Source organism: Caretta caretta, chromosome 1 (assembly GCF_965140235.1).
Source record: "Caretta caretta isolate rCarCar2 chromosome 1, rCarCar1.hap1, whole genome shotgun sequence".
NCBI lineage: Eukaryota > Metazoa > Chordata > Testudines > Cheloniidae > Caretta > Caretta caretta.
Genome location: NC_134206.1, coordinates 140,996,456 through 141,016,556, shown reverse-complemented (window position 1 = coordinate 141,016,556; position 20,101 = coordinate 140,996,456). Strand labels below are relative to the sequence as shown.

The 20,101-nt window shown below is 43.5% G+C and overlaps 1 protein-coding gene across 10 annotated transcripts in view; it reads left to right on the top strand.

Moving 5' to 3' along the window:
• SH3KBP1 (SH3 domain containing kinase binding protein 1) overlaps positions 1-20,101 on the top strand; it is a 344,411-nt gene that overhangs the window by 120,482 nt on the left and 203,828 nt on the right. For all 10 annotated transcript variants that reach the window (XM_075131808.1, XM_075131826.1, XM_075131818.1 and 7 more), the window contains one exon: positions 6,384-6,507. In XM_075131808.1, coding sequence (XP_074987909.1) covers positions 6,384-6,507 — 124 coding nt within the window. The remainder of the gene's footprint in view (positions 1-6,383; positions 6,508-20,101) is intronic.

Here is a 20,101-nt window from a genome sequence, read left to right as displayed (position 1 = left end):
GTCCTTCTCGCATGAACAGAGAGCAACAATATCCAAAGTCCAAAGGTGCAAACAATTCGATGTTTATTGGGGTGAACTTCCAGCAAGCATGATTCCAGTTTCCTTCCTTAGTATCCTCCTTCCCAGCTCTGACACCACAGAGCCTTACACCTGTGTCCTTGTTCCCATTCCTGCCGTTAGCCAAACATGATTCCAATTTTCCCAGCCCCATTCCCTGTTCCCATTTCCCCCACCCACACACCCACTCCCACCCACTCACTTCCTGATTGACTGCAGACTATATAGTAAAACTTGAGTTCTGCTTAGCTATACCTTAACCAATCATTTTCCTGAAATTTAACTAACCAATCCTAACATATTGTAACATGATTATATTATATCATTATATATGATATGATATTATATCATATATTAACCAATTATATCCCACCACCTTAATTAGTTTACACCCAGCAAAATTAATTATACAGCAGACAGGAACAGTCACAGGACCAGACAGAGATTATACAGACAAACAATAGCAAAGTGGGAACTATAATGACAAAACAATACAGAAGTGAGGATTTCACATCCCAACTATTGATAAGTGAGTTCTTGCCATGCTATCAAACTAAATATTCTTTTACATTTTCTAGGCACTTCGCTTTCTCTGGAGGTGATAGGCACTATCAGGACAGGATTGTATTCCTAACAGCCCAATAGCACCTTCTTTCAATGTGACTAGTTTGGAATATGAGGAGGTGACTGTTGGCTTCCCAGCTTATGGCTGTCTCTGCTGCTTAGCCAGAGGCCTTAGCCTAAGCACAGGGCCTCAGACTGTCAGGGTAAGAGAAGGCCCTAACACCGGCAGACAGTGATTTTGATTCTTTTGTACCTCTATAACTAGCCAAGTGCTAAGAATACACCTAAATTCTTAGAGTATAGGCCTTTACAGACAGGCCTGAATATCTATATCCTAACAACTTCCTCTGTATTAGAGGAAATATTTTGGTAGAGGGGACTATATGCAGACACAGTAGTTAGACTTCAAGGGTAGTGAGTGAGCAGATTCTGAAAGCAAAGCTATATATATTAATACAAATAGAAATACAAAAAAAATACAAAAAAATTAGGTTTGCTAAAGGCTTTTTTTGTGTGCGCACAAATTAGCAACCCTATTATTTAACACCACTCGCAGAATTTGCTAATTATATGCAGACTGGATAAATGTCATCAGTATACAGTAGAACCTCAGAGTTAGGAACACCAGAGTTACGAACTGACCAGTCAAACACATACCTCATTTGGAACCGGAAATACACAATCAGGCAGCAAGAGTTTAAAAAAAAAAATTGACGCATTAAGGAAACTGTTTTTGTGCTTGTTTAGTTTAAATTAAGATGATTATAAGCAACATTTTTCTTTTGCATAGTAAAGTTTCAAAGCTGTATTAAGTCAAAGTTCAGCTGTAAACTTTTGAAAGAACAACCGTAACGTTTTGTTGAGAGTTACAAACATTTCAGGGTTACAAACAACCTCCATTCCCCAGGTGTTCGTAACTATGAGGTTCTACTGTAATTAATAATTCTTGAAAGATTGCATTCAAGAAGGGTTTATTTATTTATTTATTTATTTATTGCGTAAATCCTCTTACATGTTGATACAGCTGTCAAATAGGATAGTCATGAAGCTTTATATACTAACTTTTGCTTTATTATATGGGTAGGGTGACCATACATCCCGTTTTGGCCGGAACAGTCCCTTTTTTTAAGGTCTGTCCCAGCCATCCTGATTTTTTTGGTAAAAGAGGGCATTTGTCAAAAAAGTGGGTTGTGGTGCAGAGGACTGTGCAGGGGGTGAGCAGAGATGCCAGCCCGGTGCAGGCTGGGGGTGGGGCGGAGGTGGGGGAAGAAGAGTTCCAGTACATGGGGTGCCGACAGGGTTCCAGCGACCAGCAACAGCCTCGAGTGGGGGACCAGCAGGGTTTGAGTGACCAGTGATAGTTTTGGGGGGGCACCTCAGGTGAGCAGCTGGGGCCAGCTCCGCAATGAGGGTGCTTCAGGCCAGCCACGCATGGTGTCCCGTTTTCCCTTTGGGAAATATGGTCACCCTATGGGAGAGGTAGCCCACTATAATGAAGGTGGAGATGAACTTGCTGTTTATCAGCCAGTTTCTCAGTGTTCTAAAATCCACAGGCTTACTGGTGTTGTCTTAAAAATTGCTTTGACTCATGGAGGTCTGGAATAGGATTAAGGGTTCAAATTTGGGAATCGTTTCAGCAAGGAATTTGTTAGCTACAGACCCCTTAAAATTGTCATCAAAACGTTATCATTCATGTAATTATTTTAGCACACACCTGCAGTTCAGACTATGGCTCTGATTTGCCCCAAACCAATATCACCCTCTTAAGTTTTTATCCAGAATCCTCTGCCTCTTCGGGGAAGCAATATTTTAAAAGTTATTTAGAATAAAAATAAATCTCCGCTGTGACTTGAGCCAGACTGATGTGCCAGAGAAAGTCATTTGTACATGCTCAGTTTGACTGGAGCTTTGTTGTAAGCCAGGGTGTTTGCAGGCAGCCTGACATCAGAGTAACTGAGTGACTCAAGGTAATATGGTGAAGTCACTGAACCCAAGCAGTACCCAGGGAGTGTGAGTATGAGTCCTGCTCTCCACAGTTTGTTGAGAATGTGTGGTGTGTACATTACTCTCTGCTGACATTGTAAAGGGGCTTCTTTTGGAAGTTTTGCCCTGAGAACAAAGCTGCTGATTTAAGAGCTGATGTTTCAAGTGCACATACACCAGGTTGTTTTGAAAAGTGCTATGCCTCATCGGTGCGTGGGGCAGGGTTTTGTGGTGCTAGTTTGGGGTCATTTGGTTCAGGTGTTCCTTTGATCAGCTGTTCTCAAACTGTGGGTTGGGACCCGAAAGTGAGTCGGGACCCTGTTTTAATGGGGTTACCAGGGCTGGCTTAGACTTGCTGGGGCCCAGGGCTAAAGCCTGAGCCCCTCCATGCAGGGCTGAAGCCCTTGGGCCCCCTTCCTGGGGCTGAAGCCCTTGGGCTTTGTCCCCCACCCAGGGTGATGGGACTCGGGCGGGCCCAGGCTTTGGTCCCCCCTCCTGGGGTTGTGTAGTAATTTTGTTGTCAGAAGGGGGTCGCGGTGCAATGAAGTTTGAGAACCCCCTGCCTTAGATACACAGCATTCAACTTTCAGAATAAGAGATTTCTTCCTCTACTTCTGGACATCTTTGCTGGAGTCCTTAGAATCACAGACTCAAGAGGTAGTGAATATATTATTGGTATGAGACATGAAAATGCCATTTTTATTCATGTGATGCCAAGAAAACAGGGTTTTTTAAAAATATGTAGAGTGTGTGTTCATCTCTTGTATAGTCCCTTTTTCATTAGTTTAACTCAAAAATCTTTATGGAAGACACCCTGTCAGCTATGAAATCTGTTGTCTCCTGGAGAGCTACACAAGCAGTTAAGGATTTGGAGCCATCTGTGGCTTGCCCTAAAGTGGTTAATCAAGACCAGCCTCTTGTGGCACAGAACCCTGCATAAGTCAGAATTTGGTGTCCCCTGACATCAGTAGGAGTTTGGGGGAGAGACAACCCCCTTCATCTTAATTAGCTGTGGGGTGGTAGCTATTAAAATCTACAGATAGTGGAGTGGAATGGGGCGGAGTATTAGGCAAAGGCTAGTATGAACAATGAAGGGGAGAAGAGCCATGCCCGTGAAGTTCAGGGGAAATGCTGGTGAGAGGTCCAGCCCCCACTCCAACCTACAGGTGATGGGCATGAGGATGCCGCCATCCTTGATCTCTGGAAGTGGGATGGGGTTGCATCTTTGTCAGCCCCTGGCTAGTAGACATTTGATAAGTTTGTTGCCTCCCCAGCCTTTTATGGAAAGCTCCTGACTCCTTCCCACCCGGATCTGATAGTTGGCCCACCTCACTAAGATCAGCTGGATGTGTGTTTGAGGCATAGGTAGCTAATCCCTCACTGGTGAAGTAGAGCCCAATTCCCTTTAAAGATCCAGCTTGTGGCTCACTCTTTCCTCCAGCTCCATGTGTTTTGTAAATTGAACAGTGGTGCTTGGTGGGAAAGCTATAAACTGGAGCAGAAGCACTAGAGTTGTCTCTGCAGATTCTGGAAGGCTGCACTTCACTCAGTCACATCAGAAGGCTTTCTGCTTTAGAGCTGTGAATGGAGTTTTTTGTATTGAAAATCATATTCTGCAGAAATTGCTGGCTTATTACTTTTCCCATGCTCCTTATTCAACAAGGAAAAGTGTCCTATTTGCTACTGGTGACTGTAGAAGTTAATTTCTGACTCTTGTTAGTTGAAGAACATTGAGTTTCATATTGACATGAGGTTTTGAAAAATCTATTTGGCAGTAGTGCATAGGAAACTACCTCTGGCAATAAAGCAGGACCCCTGAGGTCATGCTTGAAGAAGACTAATGTTTTGACATATTAGCTCCTTCCACTTAAATTGTCAGTATCCATTTGATATTCTGGCAAACAGTCTGTCACTTAGAGTTGCAAATTGAGCTTGGGAACTCCAGATTTAGAATGAACAAGTTCATTCTTTCCTGCCATTTTAAGATTTTAAAAATATACTCTTGTAACAATCCATGTACTGGACTAGTCTGTTTTTAAAAAGTATTGTTACCTTTTTAAACACATGCATCATTTTTGGAGTATACTTTCTGGATCATGCATAGTAAGCATAGGGATATGATGCTATGCACTGCTTGGGAAGCTCATGCACAGTCACAGACACTTTCACTCCTTAAAGGTGCAGCATTATACAACTTCCACTTTCTGAGATCTATGCATTAATTGCATCCCACGTGCATGCATTTTGGAGAAGTGGCAGACAGCTCAGGTTCATACAAATAATGAATAATAATACAATGTCTGGTTAAGTAGTACTGTTTGGGGGCTACATTTAATAAAAACCTTTAGAAAAAAATCAAAGGATTCACAATATTACTGCTGAGACATTTTGGGGTCTGAAATTGTAGAAATAAAATGTAAGTTTAGATATTTGTTAGAATTTAGAACAAAAAAGTTAAAGATGAGTCAGAGGGTGGGGCTCTAGCCTGGAATTTAGGAGACCCAGGTTCAGTTGACTACTCCATTACAGACTTCCGGTGTGACTTCAGAAGGATGTTGTGAAGATTGTTAAAGATATTACAGCGAGGGGGTCAAATAAGAACTGAAAGTAGATTGTATTTTAAGGTCTGCATGAACGGTTTGTGGAATGGTCTTCCTGTATATGTGCTGTAAATCTTTGTTTAATGAGAATTAACTGTGAACTATTGGGAAAACCTTTACCTTTGGCGCAGTGTTGAGGGAGGGAGCAGTATTGCTATGATGAAAGTTCACTCCACTTGTTTTTCCCCTGTCCACTGCTAAAGAGACAGTCTCCTTAAAAGGCAGTCAGTTGAAAAATATGTTATTTGTAGTAGCTGGTATGATACCTGCCCTGGGTGCCCATTACAATATTTGTAGTGTTAGTCAGATTTTCCTATTTAAAAAAAATGTTTTCATGTCTCCCTGTTGCTGTGTTGAAATGCCTACAGAAACAACAGGACAAACTGACTTAACTGCCTTTACAAGGGTAACCATGTAGCAGACTCTGTGCTACGTTGTCAAATGCACAAGTATTCATGTTGGAACAATGGTGAAAAATATTTTTTGGTAATTGTTCAGCTACAGTAATTTTAGGTGTTGCTGATAAAATAGAAGGCAGACATTTTACAGACAAAAATGTGATTAAATTGGTGAGATTAACCCTTTTAAAACACTGATTGGGGAAAATTTTGATAATCTATTAGCCTGAATATTGCTTGGTTTTCATTGTGACATTTTCACTTATAAATATGTCTAGGAGTTGGGGAAGAAATATTATTTATTACATTGTGGCTGTATACACACTGCGTATAACAATACAGCAGTTTAAACTGAAATATTCTTCTTCTTGCGAGAAGGGAGAGGCAGTTTAAAGATTTTAACTGACACAATCTTGAGTTGCCCACTGGGTGATTTTTTAAGTTAACTTCATTTAATTACATGTGTTTGGAAGCCATTAAATATGATAGGTGGCCAGTTCAAAAATTTGTCCAGTTGTTCCATGTACTGGAGTGGCAATAACCTGTCACTACCATAACAATGGTAAGAGTGTAACTGTCTGCTTTTTGCAGAGAAGAGTAAGAATAACCCAAATTATTGTGAAATATAAAAAAAACATGGGTGAGTCTAGCTGTCAGACTTTGAGCCTTTGGGACTTATCACAGTTCACATCTATGACTTTTTCCAGTACTGGACACTTGAGACTTAAGAGTATCCTGTGAGACATCTTGTAAGCTGTCTTTCCTTTTTCCTCCCATACAGGAAATAAAGAAGGACATGAAGAAAGAAAGTATTGCCAACAAACCACCAGAGAAGCCTATAGATGAAGTTTCCAATGGAAGCCCTTTACTGTTTTCTGAGACAATTGTTAGAACCACCAGGAAAGGTACAGTATATCGAAGTATAGACTTTGGTTAAACCGATGTGCTTTGTTCACAAAAAATTAAAAGAATGGAATGTAAGCTTTCATTGTTTTTAGCACAGCATGTATACAGTTGTGAAAGGCTACCAATAATTTTGGGAAGATGATAAAAATCTTTTCTTGGATTGGCATACAGATATATTCAGTATGTCAATTTCCATTTTCATTTACATTTACAGAATCACAGCTTCTTCTAAAGAGATCTTGTCTAGATTTATTTTAATTAAGAAAAGCTACATGGGTGGATTACTAAATCTTATCAAATTGACAGCTAGAAGCATATATAGCACTCTTGTGCAATGTTATCAGCAAACTTCAGTCCTGAATGTATCCTTTTTTCACATTCTTTCCCAAACAGAAGTTGCTCTGTGGAAGTATACTGTTTTTGTTTTTTGTTTTTGTTTTTTGTTTTTTTTGTGTGTGTGTGGTTTTTTTCTTTTTAGGTTACTAAAAATGACGATAGGAGATGGGCAAAGTATCAGAGATCTCTTTTCTCTCTCCCCCGACTCCAGCACCCCAGAAGCTTTGGTGGAAAGAGAAGAAATAGAAAGTTGTTTTCTCTCTTCCAGTAGCTAAGAGGAGATAACTTCAAATTAATGAAACACTGCCTAAACCAAATCTGATATGAAAGGTGTAGCTTTCAAATTATGTGAAGGACAGCATTCTCCATCTGGGGATGGCAGAAGGGCTTCTTAACAAGGTGGTGTTGCCCCACTTGTATATCCAACTCTGTATAGCAGAAGGCTGGTGAATTTTTCAAACTCTGCCTCCTTCCTACAGCTATCCCCTCTGTTCCTGAACAGACAGGGTCCTTGTCCACTATGCAGCAGTTCTTTCTCTCAGCTCTTCCAACTCATGCTCTTGCTCTGTTTCAGTACAAAGTTGAATGTGTAAAGGCCTCAACTGGATGGAGACAGCTCATAGGTAGCCAAGAGAATGTTGTTGTCACTGCCAATCTCCTCTTTCTCTGAGCAGCTGATTACCAAGAAAATCTTGTTAGAGGGAGGGAAGCTAAGCAGACAGTTGATGCAACATGCAAGCGTGAAGAAGAGCCCGCTAAGAGATACATGGGGATGGATCGGGGAGGGTTAAATTGATTTGGGACGGGGAAAGAACGGAAATATTTTATTAGAGAGAAAAGGTGGGTAAGGTAATATCTTATATTGGACCAACTTCTGTTGGTGAAAGGGACAAGCTTTTGAGCTTAAACTGAGCTTTTCTTCAGATCTTGGCAGTGTGTATATACATTACAGGCACTTTTTACTAGTTTAATTTATTTTGTCTTTGAGCAGCTAGGTGCCAGGGATGTTTTTTAAGCCCTACCCTATACTGCCACGGGCCTGTAGCCCTTAAAGGGCAAGCCCCTCTGTTGCAGTCTACATATTTGAGAGAAAATAAATTTCTAAATGAAAATTTTCTTTTTTTGGCTACAGTATTATGCCTTATGATTTCTTCAGAGCCCTGCTTTGTAATGGAGGGGTGTTTTTTTTAATGAAACAAGTATACAACTGAAGTGCCTCTTATAAAGGTTTGTGCTTAATTAAATGATTGGTTAGTCTAAATCAGTGGTTCTCAACCAGGGGTATGCATACACCTGTGGATACGCAGAGGTCTTCCGAGGGTACATCAACTCATTTAGATACTTGCCTAGTTTTACAACAGGCTACATAAAAAGCACTGGCGAAGTCAGTACAAATTAAAATTTCATACAGACAATGACTTGTTTATACTGCTCTATATATTGTACAGTGAAATGTAAGTACAATATTTATATTCTAATTGATTTATTTTATAATTATATGGTAGTAATGAGAAAGTAGGCAGTTTTTCAGTAATAGCATGTTGTGACACTTTTTTGTATTTTTATGTTTGATTTTGTAAGCAAGTAGATTAAGTGAAGTGAAACTTGGGGGTACGCAAGACAAATCAGACTCCTGAAAGGGGTACAGTAAGAAAGGTTGAGAGCCACTGGTCTAACTCCTTCAGATTGCAGTCATGATCTACGAATGCTTCAGGGCCTCCAAATGCCTCCCAATAATAGCCTGCCCATGTTACTAATTGTCTTTAGCTGCTTAAAGGGGGTAACCGTTTTGTTACAGGATTGTTGGTTGGAAATCACCTCCAGCGATTTATTTGGCTCAAAACTGAATAGAACACGAAAAATAAAAGGGGCCTGGTTGCATTGGCTGCAGTCCTGATTTTCTTTTTTCTTTTCATTTTGCTTTTCCGTCTGAATATTCTTGATAGCTTTAATATGTTTCCTGCTGGCTACCATAGATAGCCCACAGAAACACTGTACTAGAACTGATTGGTTTGATGGAAGTAATTTAGGGAAATATGTTGTCTGTAACTTTAAGTATATCCTTAAGAGGTGAATTAGTAATTCTAGGGGTTTCCTTTTCTGCACTATTTAAGGAGTACGATCTAGGGCTTGGTGCTCCCAAATAAGGAGTAATAGGATCTTTTCTCAAGTCAGCTACAGAAATGCTATGTGACCTTGTTCAAATTACTTAAAAATTTGGGCCTAAGAGTTTGAAAATGATTAGTGATTTTGGGTGCCCAATTCTAAACACTGTGTTGTGCACTGGTTTCCAGTAGGGCTGAGTGCCTTCAACCAGCTTTAATTTGCCTCAGATTGGACATCAAAAATCACAGATCACTTTTGAAAATTTAGGCCTCTGTGCCTCAGTTTTCTCATCTGCAAAATAGGAGTCGTACCTGCCAAATAAAGGTGTTGAAGCATCAGAATCACATACTGCAAGTAAATACATTTCTTCACCTAAATTACACATAGTACTGTAACTTTTTTTTATTTATTTAAAAAAAAATAGAAAACTACTTTTTTTTTTAAAGTTCTCTTGAAAGGATCAGAATTTAAATATTGGCCTAATGTACAGAACTGCTTTAATCTTTTAGATAAAAGTTCTGTGATGAAGTGCAAAATTTTCTGCACCTCCGCAGATAATAAATAACATCAAGAAGGATGAATAACGTCTAAAGCCATGTAGTGGAAGAATGTTAAGATCCAAGGGAGAGATTCTGTATTGTACCTCTGAGAGTCTCAATACAGAACTGTAAGCTCAGTGACTGTGGGGCGGGGCATGGGACTAAGCGGGCTTTGTCAGCTCTGTGCCTTCCCAGACCTGGGCTGCTCTGAGGGCTGTAGCATCCCCTGGTGTAACATAGACAGGGGCCCAAAATTGTCTAAGTTGTGGCATATATTAAGAGCCCTAGTACTGCCTGGCATATATTAAGAGCCCTGAGCGATATTAAGAGCCGCAGCACTGCCTGAAACCATTGCAGCCAGAGGCAGTGGTTGTTTTTTTGTGGGGGGTGGGGAGCGTGGGCCAGCTGTATGGCGTTGCTGGCTCGAGCCGCCTGGGGTCACCGTTCCCCCCCCGCACCCCCACAATGTTTCTCTGGACCCACGTGGGGGCATGCCCCATAATTTGAAAACCTCTGTTCTCGATCTAGAGGCGACGTATGGGGCAGTTACGTGTCCCCACCCTGAACCTTTAAACTGTGCCCCCCCCCTGCAATTATCAACAGTTACACGTTGCCTCTGCAGCTGTATGTGCTGCAGCTGTGGCCCTGGTGCACATGCTACCCCAGAGCTTGAGAAGGCTCAAATTCGAATAACCTTAAGACTGCCTTCTGCAGAGTGTGCGCCAGGAAAATCTTCTCCTGCCTGGATATGGAGCTTTTAGGACCCCTTTATGCTGCTTCAGCCTTTTTATCTGGCATAAAGATCTAGATTGAGAGTGAGAATTTTACTCCAAAAGTCCAACTGCCACAATATCTTAAATTATTAAAACTGATCTTTCTTGTCACAGTTTATGCTGTTTGTGTCTACTCTTCTCTTAGCTCAAACAGTGAAAATTGGTGAGGTGAAAGTAACTTTTGTTCATAGTCTTTGAAGAACTCAATGCTATAGTACGTGGGTTGCTAACCTTAGAGGGATATGTTTACACTACTGCCAAATCATGTAGTTTTATCACCAGTCTCTCTATTTTTGGTGTTATTTTGTAAAGCCTCCGCTGCCGGAAGCAAGCGATTGTATGTGAATCATGGGTGCAGTTTGACTTCTATATTTGGGAGGCAGCTCCAGTTAGGCTAGTGGAGCCAGGTGTGGGAGGGGGGGAATTCTGTGCATGCCCAACATTTGCAGTTTTGGGGGGGCAAAGCCCCCGTGTCCTCCCCAAACTTCTCCCAGTTTTTATTCTAATAAAATAAGTTTCTAACCCTCATGGTCATAGAGGAAACACTTGAAAACATAACATGAGTATACCCTAGGGTTGCCAGGCATCCAGTTTTTGACCGGAACACCTAGTCGAAAAGGACCCTGGTGGCTCTGGTCGGCGGTGCAGTGGGAGTCCAGGGCTAAGGCAGTCTCCCTGGCTCTGCACGGCTCCCGGAAGCGGCTGCCAGGTCCCTGCAGCCCCTAGGCACATGGGTGGCCAGGGATGCTCTGCGTGCTGCCCCCGCCCCAAGTGCTGGCTCCGCAGCTCCCATTGACTGAGAACCGTGACCACTGGGAGCTAAGGGGGTGGCGCCTTGTGGGCCATTGAGTCAGAAAGCTTTTTTAAAAAATGGAAACTGTTGAGGGATTTTTTTCTGTCTTAAGACCTGACTGCATCCTCTCCCTAATAATAGTAATACACACCACTTTGCATTTGCTTGGCCAAAGATCTTGAAATGCTTCACAAAAATTAATCTTCCCAACACACTAGTTAACCGAAGTGACATTGTCAACTCATATTTTGGCTCAAAATTTAGTTTTTGTAAAAACAAGCTTTTATAATGTTAAGAGCAATAGAAACCTAGGTTACAAAATCAGTTGCAAAGTCCTGAAGTACCAGTACCAAGTAACTGGCTGGGACCGACTAGTACTCAGATAACGTAAAATTCTACAGGACAGTTGGTTACATTGAGAGATCATCATGAAATGAAGTAGGAAAGGTGCCAGTCACAGAGAGTTCTGTTGTTAGTCTTGGAAATAAAGATCTTTTATTGTTGCTCATTTAGACAAGCCTGCATGGCTGAGGACAGAAGTACAAAACCGTTACTGTGTTATAGCACCTAAAACACAATGTGAGACATTAAAAGGAATGTAAATCAACAGTTGTTTTCTCTAAGTTTAGTGCAGTTGTGATTACCATGCAGCATTACTTCCTCAATTTTTATTTTCACTTATACCAAGTATATCCCTAATACCTAATTGTGGCACCCTGTACCTCAAAGCAGCACCCTGGAACCCTCATATTCATCACTATAACATAATTATGATATGTTTTGTACGAAGTATGCCATGTGAGGTATCATTTTGAAAGTTTTGATCTGTTGAACATTAATATCCTGTTGGATTGTATGTGCCGTCATTGTATGTGAAGTTACAAACTTTTGCTATGTGTGTGTTGCTGAAATATGTTGTGAGATTGGAACACCCACAACCAGCCTTTCAGGTACAACAATGGAGTAACCAGATGAGCAGATGCCCCATTAAAGAGAATCCACTATCCCAGGAACTGTATATAATGGAGACTTCTCAGAGAGCACATGTAAGACAATGGAGAATGCTTGACCAAGGTGTGCCGCCGCCGCCCCCCCCCGGGTCACAAGCATAGATCTTTCCAGCAAGCTGAAAGAAACTATACAGAGGGGAAGTTATATCATGACTTAGCCTCACTCCCCCCCACAACTCAACACCTGGATGCACGTCTAGAGGACAGAGACTTTGAACCTGGGGAGGGTGGTCTAGGAGAGTCCTAGCATGGGTATTGAACTATACCTTCCGTCAGGGTGAGACACTGCTTGATTCAAATCCAGTTTAGTTTACTGAACTCAGACTGCAAATTTATTTTATTTCTTAGCAAGGGTCCCAGAAGAGGAGCAGGGGGTGGGGGGGAGAAGGTGGCACCGAAGGGTCATAACCCTCCCACATTTGAAAGTTCATGGGCCTGGCCCAATCCCCTGACCCTCCTCTTCCCCCTGAGGCTCTGCCCCCCCAGCCAGGCTGGAAGCTGGAGCCTGGCCTGGGTAAGAGCAGCCTAGGCAGCTGTGGGGAGCTGCAGACCCTCTACCTGTCTGGAGTGGGAGGACCCAAGAACAGCCCCCGGCCTGTGTCCCTGTCCCCTAATCCCCCCAGCCAGGGCAGGTGGAGGGGCCATGGCTCCCAACAGCTGCCCAGGCAGCTCGTACTGTGGCCTGGCTGCAGCTGTTCGGTCCCCAAGGCTCCACCCCCAGCCTGGGCCGGAAGCCGGAGACAGGTCAAGGTAAAAGCTGCAGGGGCAGCTATGGGGAGCCACGGACCCTGCACTGCCCTGGGTGGAGGGCCTGGGGGTGGGGACATAGGCTTGGGGGTGCTCTCAGGGACGCCCCCCAACCCCAGGCAGGTGGAGAGACCCAGGCTCCCTGGCCCGGCTCCAGCTTCTGGCTTGGCCAGGTTGTGGGGCCTTAGGGGGAAGAGGAGGAGCATGGCCTCGTGGCCCTCCCACTTTTAAGAAGAATCCATCGCCCCTGTTTCTTAGGTAACCAACTTTGATCTCTATGCTTACTACTTATAATCACTTAAAAGCTATCTTTTTGTGCTTAATAAACCTGTTTTATATTTTACCTAAAATATAGGTTGAAATGCTTGGGAAATCTCAGCTTAGTTTACAAAGGCTAGTGTGTGTCCTCTCCACATTGAGGGAGGGGCGGACTGGATAATGAACTTACACTGGTCAGGCTTCTGACCAGTGCACGATGGTACAGTTCTGAGGTGCAAGGCTGGAGAGCTGGTGGGGGTTTGGCTGGAGCCTCTCTATTGATGATTCATGAGAGGCTGGGAGAAGCCTTCAGATAACTCAGTTGGGTGCGTCTCTACCTGTGGATGTCTGTGTAAGTGTAGTATCTGCCAGAGGTTTGTAGCTTGCCAATAGCATCACAGTGTGAGAGGGAGCCCAGGTTGGTGGGGCAGAGGGCTCTGAGGGCCCATAGTTCAGGTTGCACCTCGGGAACCTGGTCACATTGATATTAGGTATTGCTTTGTCTCTGAGCTAACAGGTAAGTTATGACTTCTTCACCTACATGTGATTGGTATTTGAGTTTAGCCACCTATTGCATTTTTATGATGCTCTTAATGTGTCAGAGGAAATGCCTGCTAACTGAAAAATTGTCATGAGTGGAGAAGGTAACATGCTTTCAGTAAGGATACACAGGTGCTAGTCTAAGTTTCAACGCCATTGTAGTGTGCGATGAGCGCCTCATAGTAATATGTACAGAAACACTCATGGGGTTATCTGCTCTTGGTACCAAGGAAAGAGGAGGGTTCCAGCCCACCATGCTCCCTGAAACACAGCATTAGCCTGGGTGGGTCCTTTCAAACTTGTTGTCTTCCTGAGATAGCTTCCTCTTTCTTGTAAGAGCCATACTCCCTGCTTTCCTTTCAGGGAGATTAAAGTTGTTCAGGCTGACAAACAAAAGCTGTTTTAGATAATTTCTTCTGAAAGGTATCATTAAACTGAAAGTGTCTCTTTAGCAGGCTGTAAAATAAGCAGTCAACAGGCCTCTCTCCCTCTGCAGGATGGGTTGAAAGCAGGAATAAATATAATTTAGTTCTTTTGGCTGCAGGTAGCAACAAAACATAGTCTGAATAAAAACTTCTCCTTTTAAAATTGAGCTTTCCCACTATGACAGGAACTTCAGTTACTTTTGTACCTACTAGATTAGTACAAACTTCCCAGAAGCACAGTATGCCCCACCTAGAAGCTGCCATTCTCTCTCTCCTATCTGCTTTGGCCTGAGTTCGGTGGAGCCTGATGAGCACCAGCCAACTCTGAGCTCTATCCATTAACTCAGAGGTGGGCAAACTACGGCCCATGGGACCGTCCTGCCCAGCCCCTGAGCTCCTGGCCCAGGAGGCTAGCCCCTGGCCCCTCTCCTCCCCTCTGGCCTGCTGCTCATGCTGGGCGGTGGGGCTGCAAGCTCCTGCCACTCTGAGCAGCATGGGAAGGGAGCAGGGGGAGGGGAGGTTGGATAAGGGGCAGGGTGTCCCTGGGGCAGTCGGGACAGGGAGCAGGGGGCGGTTGGATAGGTGTGGGAGTCCTGGGGGGGCTGTTAAGGGGCGGGGTGTGGATAGGGGTTGGGGCAGTCAGGGGACAGGGAGCAGGGGAGGGTTGGATAGGAGGCGGGGTCCCGGGGGGCTGTTACAGGCAGGGGTGTGGATAGGGGTCTGGGCAATTGGGACTGGAAACGGGGTGGTTGGATGGGACGGAGGTTCTGGAAGGGGGTTAGGGGATGGGGGACAGGGAACAGGGGGGTTTGAGAGGCATGGGAGTCCCAGGGGGCCTGTCTGGGGGCGGGCTTGTGGATAGGGGTTGGGGCATTCAGGGGACAGGGAGCAGGGAAGGTTGAATGGGGGTGGAGTCCCGGGATGGGGTGGTCAAGGGACAAGGAGCAGGGGGAGTTGGATGGATCAGGGATTCTGAGGGGGGCAGTCTGTTATACCAATAAAATAAAAACCAACAGGATCTTATTAAAGGGGAAAAGGCAAAATGCTACATTTATTGTGAATACAGAAAGAATCATAGTAAGCAGTTAGTTATAGCTATAACATTCCATTCAATTTCATATTTATTCATACATTCATTCATACACAGACACACACACAAGAGGTTCTGCAAGGTTGTTATCATAGTTACCAGCCTTAGAGTTGCTCTTGCCAAGCCACTGGCCAGGTGGCCTGGACATGAGGAGGGAGCAGAGCCTTGTCAGATGCTCATCTGACACTCCTGGAAGTTGGTTTGCAGAATCAGACCCCAAAGGTCTCACTTTCTAGAGTCCATTTTTATAGGAATTTCTTCCTAGGCCAGTCTATGGGAATTGCTTCATCATGCTGTTGCTGAATCAATCAGCAGATGGCACATTCCTGATGGCTCCATGCTGCCAGATGTTATCTTGTTCTTTGGTTCTCCCATCCTTGAGGCTGTTGGGTGGATTCCAGTCTGCCCTCCGGGGGTCCTCTGGTTATTTCCACTTGACGCCTTCTTCAGCCCATGGACACTGGATTTTTAGGCTGGCACCTCCCTGATCATTCAGTTATTATCCACACCAAGCATCCATCCACATACATCCTCTATCTCTATTTTAATCGCAATTGTTAATACAACAAAAGTGCCGGGTGTCTCTGGGTGCTGTTTCTGTTGTTACAGAGTATTGCTTTGAGTCTCTCTCTGTGTGAATTGCTTTGAGAACAGACTCTGTCTTAGGATGTACTAACACAATTAGCAGCTTGCAAGTTTCACACATAGAGGGAGAGAAACAGTACCAAAAACCAAGAGACCTCTTAATTAGTAATACCCTGGACTTTAAACTATGGGGAATCAAACTCATTTGTGATTTTCAATACAGAACTTCTTTAATATGATCCAATAAGTGAGGGAGCGGATAGGGGGCGGGGGCCAGGATGTTTGGGGAGGCACAGCTTTCCCTACCTGGCCCTCCATACAGTTTTGGACCCCGATGTGGCCCTCGGGCCAGAAAGTTTGCCCACCTCTGCATTAATCTTTGCTTCCCAGCCCTGGAGCCTTGTGACTTTCTTCCTTGGTCCTGTACCCAGCCATCCCAAGATCCTCAGGATAGTATAAGCACCATGATCTGGATGGCCCCTGATTAAAACACATCTTTTGATCTGAACACATGTCAAATGAAAATGACAGAGGACTCGTCAGTGGCTCTCATCCTTTGGAGACCTAAGGGTAACTCCAGGGCTGCAATTATTATTGCCATGGAAGATCTCCCAACAGTCACAAGTGTACAGACTGGTTTTCTCAGTGTGGTATCCGATTGCTTTGATGGAAACCAAGTCATGCTGGATACACTGGGTTAGCTGAAATAGAGAGAAGGAGCGGTATGATTTTGTATCAGTGGCTATAAAGCATAACTCAGTACTCTGGGAATGTGTATTTCATTTTATTTTAAATTATACAAATAAAAAAGTGGGAGTTGTGACCCTGTGAGCATTCGACTTTCCTAACAGCTCAAAGTATTTGCACTGAGTAGGGTCAAAACTCAAGCCTTGCCTGGGGTTTCATTAGATTAAGAAATGGCTGAGAAGGTAAGAGTACCACTGAAGCCTTCTCCCCAGGAGAAGCTTAGCTCTCTAGCTCAGCACTGCTCATTCTCCTTTTCTCTCTGAACGTGAACAGGTACATATGGCTAGATGGCCCGAGAGAATGCTGCGTGGGTGGTGGGGGAGGCAGTTGGTGCTGGCACTCCTTACTGCACTAGGCTGCTGATTCAGAGATGACTTCCATCCTCCTACAGGCTTTGTGCTGTGGCTACTGGCATTTTCACCCCCTGCTTCTGCCCTCTCGGTGAGGATAAGAGCCAGTTGGGTTATGCTTAGTCAGCTGCACTCACCAGCATAGCAGGGGGAGTTGAGGCAGCTGGCTGATAGGGCCATATCAGCAGCCCTAGAGCCTGTGAGTGATTTTTTTGAAGTTGTGGGTAGAAAGCAGTGCCCGTGAAGGTCCCCGTGGGTTTACTTTTAGTTGTGATGTAGTTTAGTGACCTACATACCTAGTGTAAATGAGAGGTCTCAGAGTAGCTCTTAAACTAGCATTCATCCTTCTTTCAATTAAGATTTATTTTATTTAGTTACATTCCTGTCTCATTAAAATTTACTTCAAAAAGCCCACTGGTGCACTTGTTTTTAAGAATGTCTGTTATCTTTTTAAAATGAGTGCTCTGCTGTAGCATTGCATAGGTAATGACATGTAATGAGTTATTTTGGCTGCATGTGAGATGCATTGTTCTCATGGTGTTCGTTGTGCGGTTTGACTTGAGTCAATCCATCCTGTAATATGGTGGAGGAAGTTATTTAGCTTTGTCCTAACAGAACAGAAGGAAATTGAGATCAGTATCTGTGAGCTTTACTCTTCAAATGAATGACATTTAGAAGTTGAAATGGGAATAAACATAAGAGGAAGTGACATGTGGACTAGCATTTTGAGAACACAAAACAATGAAACGTAGAATAGCATTGCAGATAATGCTTTTGTTCCTTTGTGTTGCCAATCTCTCAATGCTCCTAGGATAGCATAACATAAAATTCTACTTGAAAGTATGCTGTATTACCTCAGTTCTCATATAGTTGTATGTTTTGATCAAGGGAGAACTTGGTTGCATTTTGAATCTGTTTTTTGAATGTTTTTACTACTACTAGTAGTAGTAGTAGTACTACACACACACACACACACACACACACACACACACACACACACACACACACACACACACACACACACACACACACACACACACACTCCAAACAAAATGTAATAATTAACTTCAAATCATGAAAGGCTGGCTGTTTGGAAGCAGTGTCCAATACAGTTGTTTTAATGCCACATATTTTGTGCTGTTGTATGATCCGTCACAGTTTCCACTAAAACGCCTTCGTTTCAGAAATTGATACAGGCTTTAAAAACATTCTCCCAGCTGAAGTGTGACAAACATGGCATGAGCCTGTCAGTGCATTTATTATGATTATTTTTCTTAAACAACTCAAAACATTTTGATTCCACTGATTAAAGCCTACTGAAGACACACAGAATAAAAAGTTAAATTAATGGTGTTAGGTGGGGGTGTTTTCACTCCTGTAACTTATTTTTGATCGCATATAAACTAGCTGACTGTCAATAATGTGTAAGCTAGATAATTCTGGGTAGGATAGAATTACCATGTATGTAGACCACAGGTGGGCAAATTACAGCCTGGGGGCCAAATCCAGCCCTCCAGGCATTTTTAAACTGGCCCTTGAGTTCCTGCCAGGATGTGGGCTCCGGGGTTTGCCCCGCTCCAGCTGGGGAACAGGGTCATGGTCTTGCCCCACTCTGCACAGCTTCTGGAAGCAGCGGCATGTTCCCCCTCTGTCTCCTATGTGTAGGGGCAGCCAGGGGGCTTCACACACTGCCCCCTCCCCAAGCGCTGCCCCTGCAGCTACCATTGGCCGGAACCACAGCCAATGGGAGCTGCAGGGGCAGCGCCTGCTGACAGGGCAGTGCACAGAGATGCCTGACCACACCCTCTGCCTAGGAGCCGGAGGTGGGACATGCCGCTGTTTCTGGGAGCTGCTTGAAGTAAGCACTGCCCAGAGCCTGCCCCCTGACCCTTTCCCATGTCCCCAACCCCCTGCCCCAGCCCTGATCCCCCTCCTGCCCTCAAACCCCTTAACCCCAGTCCCATCCCAGAGCCCGTACTCCCATCCGGAGCCCTCCTGCACTCCAACCCCCAATTTTGTGTGCATTTGTGGGCCACTATACAACTTCCATACCCAGATGTGGCCCGCAGGCTAAAAAGCTTGCCCACCCAGGTGTAGACTCTCATTGTTCTGATTCTGGTAATTCATAGGCACAGTGGCTTGAGTAAGAGTAACCCCAAGTGTTTATTCCTCTTGTGCACTGACATGAGGCCCTGTTGGTTCCTTAAGAGTTTTTTTACTTTAAATTTTCATTGTTTGTTTTATCAATCATCTCTCAGAAAAATTCATTCCTCCCGTGACACACTTCTGTGTATGCCCTTTCATTGGCACGATACCCAGGGCCCAGAAAGATGTATAGTTTTTGCCACATTTTGTACAGTTTGAGTGAAGACCTTTTTTAAAGACCTGTTCCATGTATCTTATGGCATCTCATTGCTTTCTACTAGTACATAATGTTATGATAATGATACTGGAATGAAGATTTAGATAGGGCTTCCATTAAATATCTCTCTGCAGTGCATTCTGGTTTTGGTTAAACATTTTTTGCTTCTTGCATTGGGTGTGATAGTGTCCATTCAAGAGTCTCAAAGGTACTAATTAATTTAGCTTCACAGCATACCAATAGTGTAGCTAAGTGTGATGAAGGAATGACGCACAGAATACTGGTAAGTAATTTTTATTTCCTGACTCCAGACACTTGACATAGGTCAGGCTTCCAAAAGATCATTATACCTTGTCATATCACAGAGGTGGTTATTCGCGGACTCCAGTGGCAACTTTATTTTTTACATATGTGGAAAGTGAAACAGAGGGATTAAGTGAAGTGACCAAGGTCTGCTGAAAGTCTATATCAAAGTCAGCAATAGGACCCAAATCTCTTGATTCCTTGTCCCTTGCTTTAACTACTTTATCATCTTTTTCTCTCTTAAAAAAAAAATCTATTAAAATATTGTAGAGTTTGTGCAGACCAGGGCATGTTCACTTAAAGCTGTTAACTTTTGAGGAAACAACTTCAAATTCATGTAGCACTTATAATGAAAAGTTAAAAGGAACTTGACAGCAATTTTGAGGAAGAGAAAGTGGCTCTCTCAGGAGAAGTAGAGAAAATAAAGGGACAACATAAACTTTGTCTGGTCAGTTTTAAAAGAAGTTTATTAATTGCTCTTGAATTGCCCTGAAAATTTGAGTAGTTCTATAGTTACATTTTCATACTCTTGTAAATGAATTTTCTCCCGTTTCATTATATGAAAAACCCACAGAAACAGAAATGGAAAAAAACCTGACAATGTAGAGGAAATAGTGAAACTGACTATA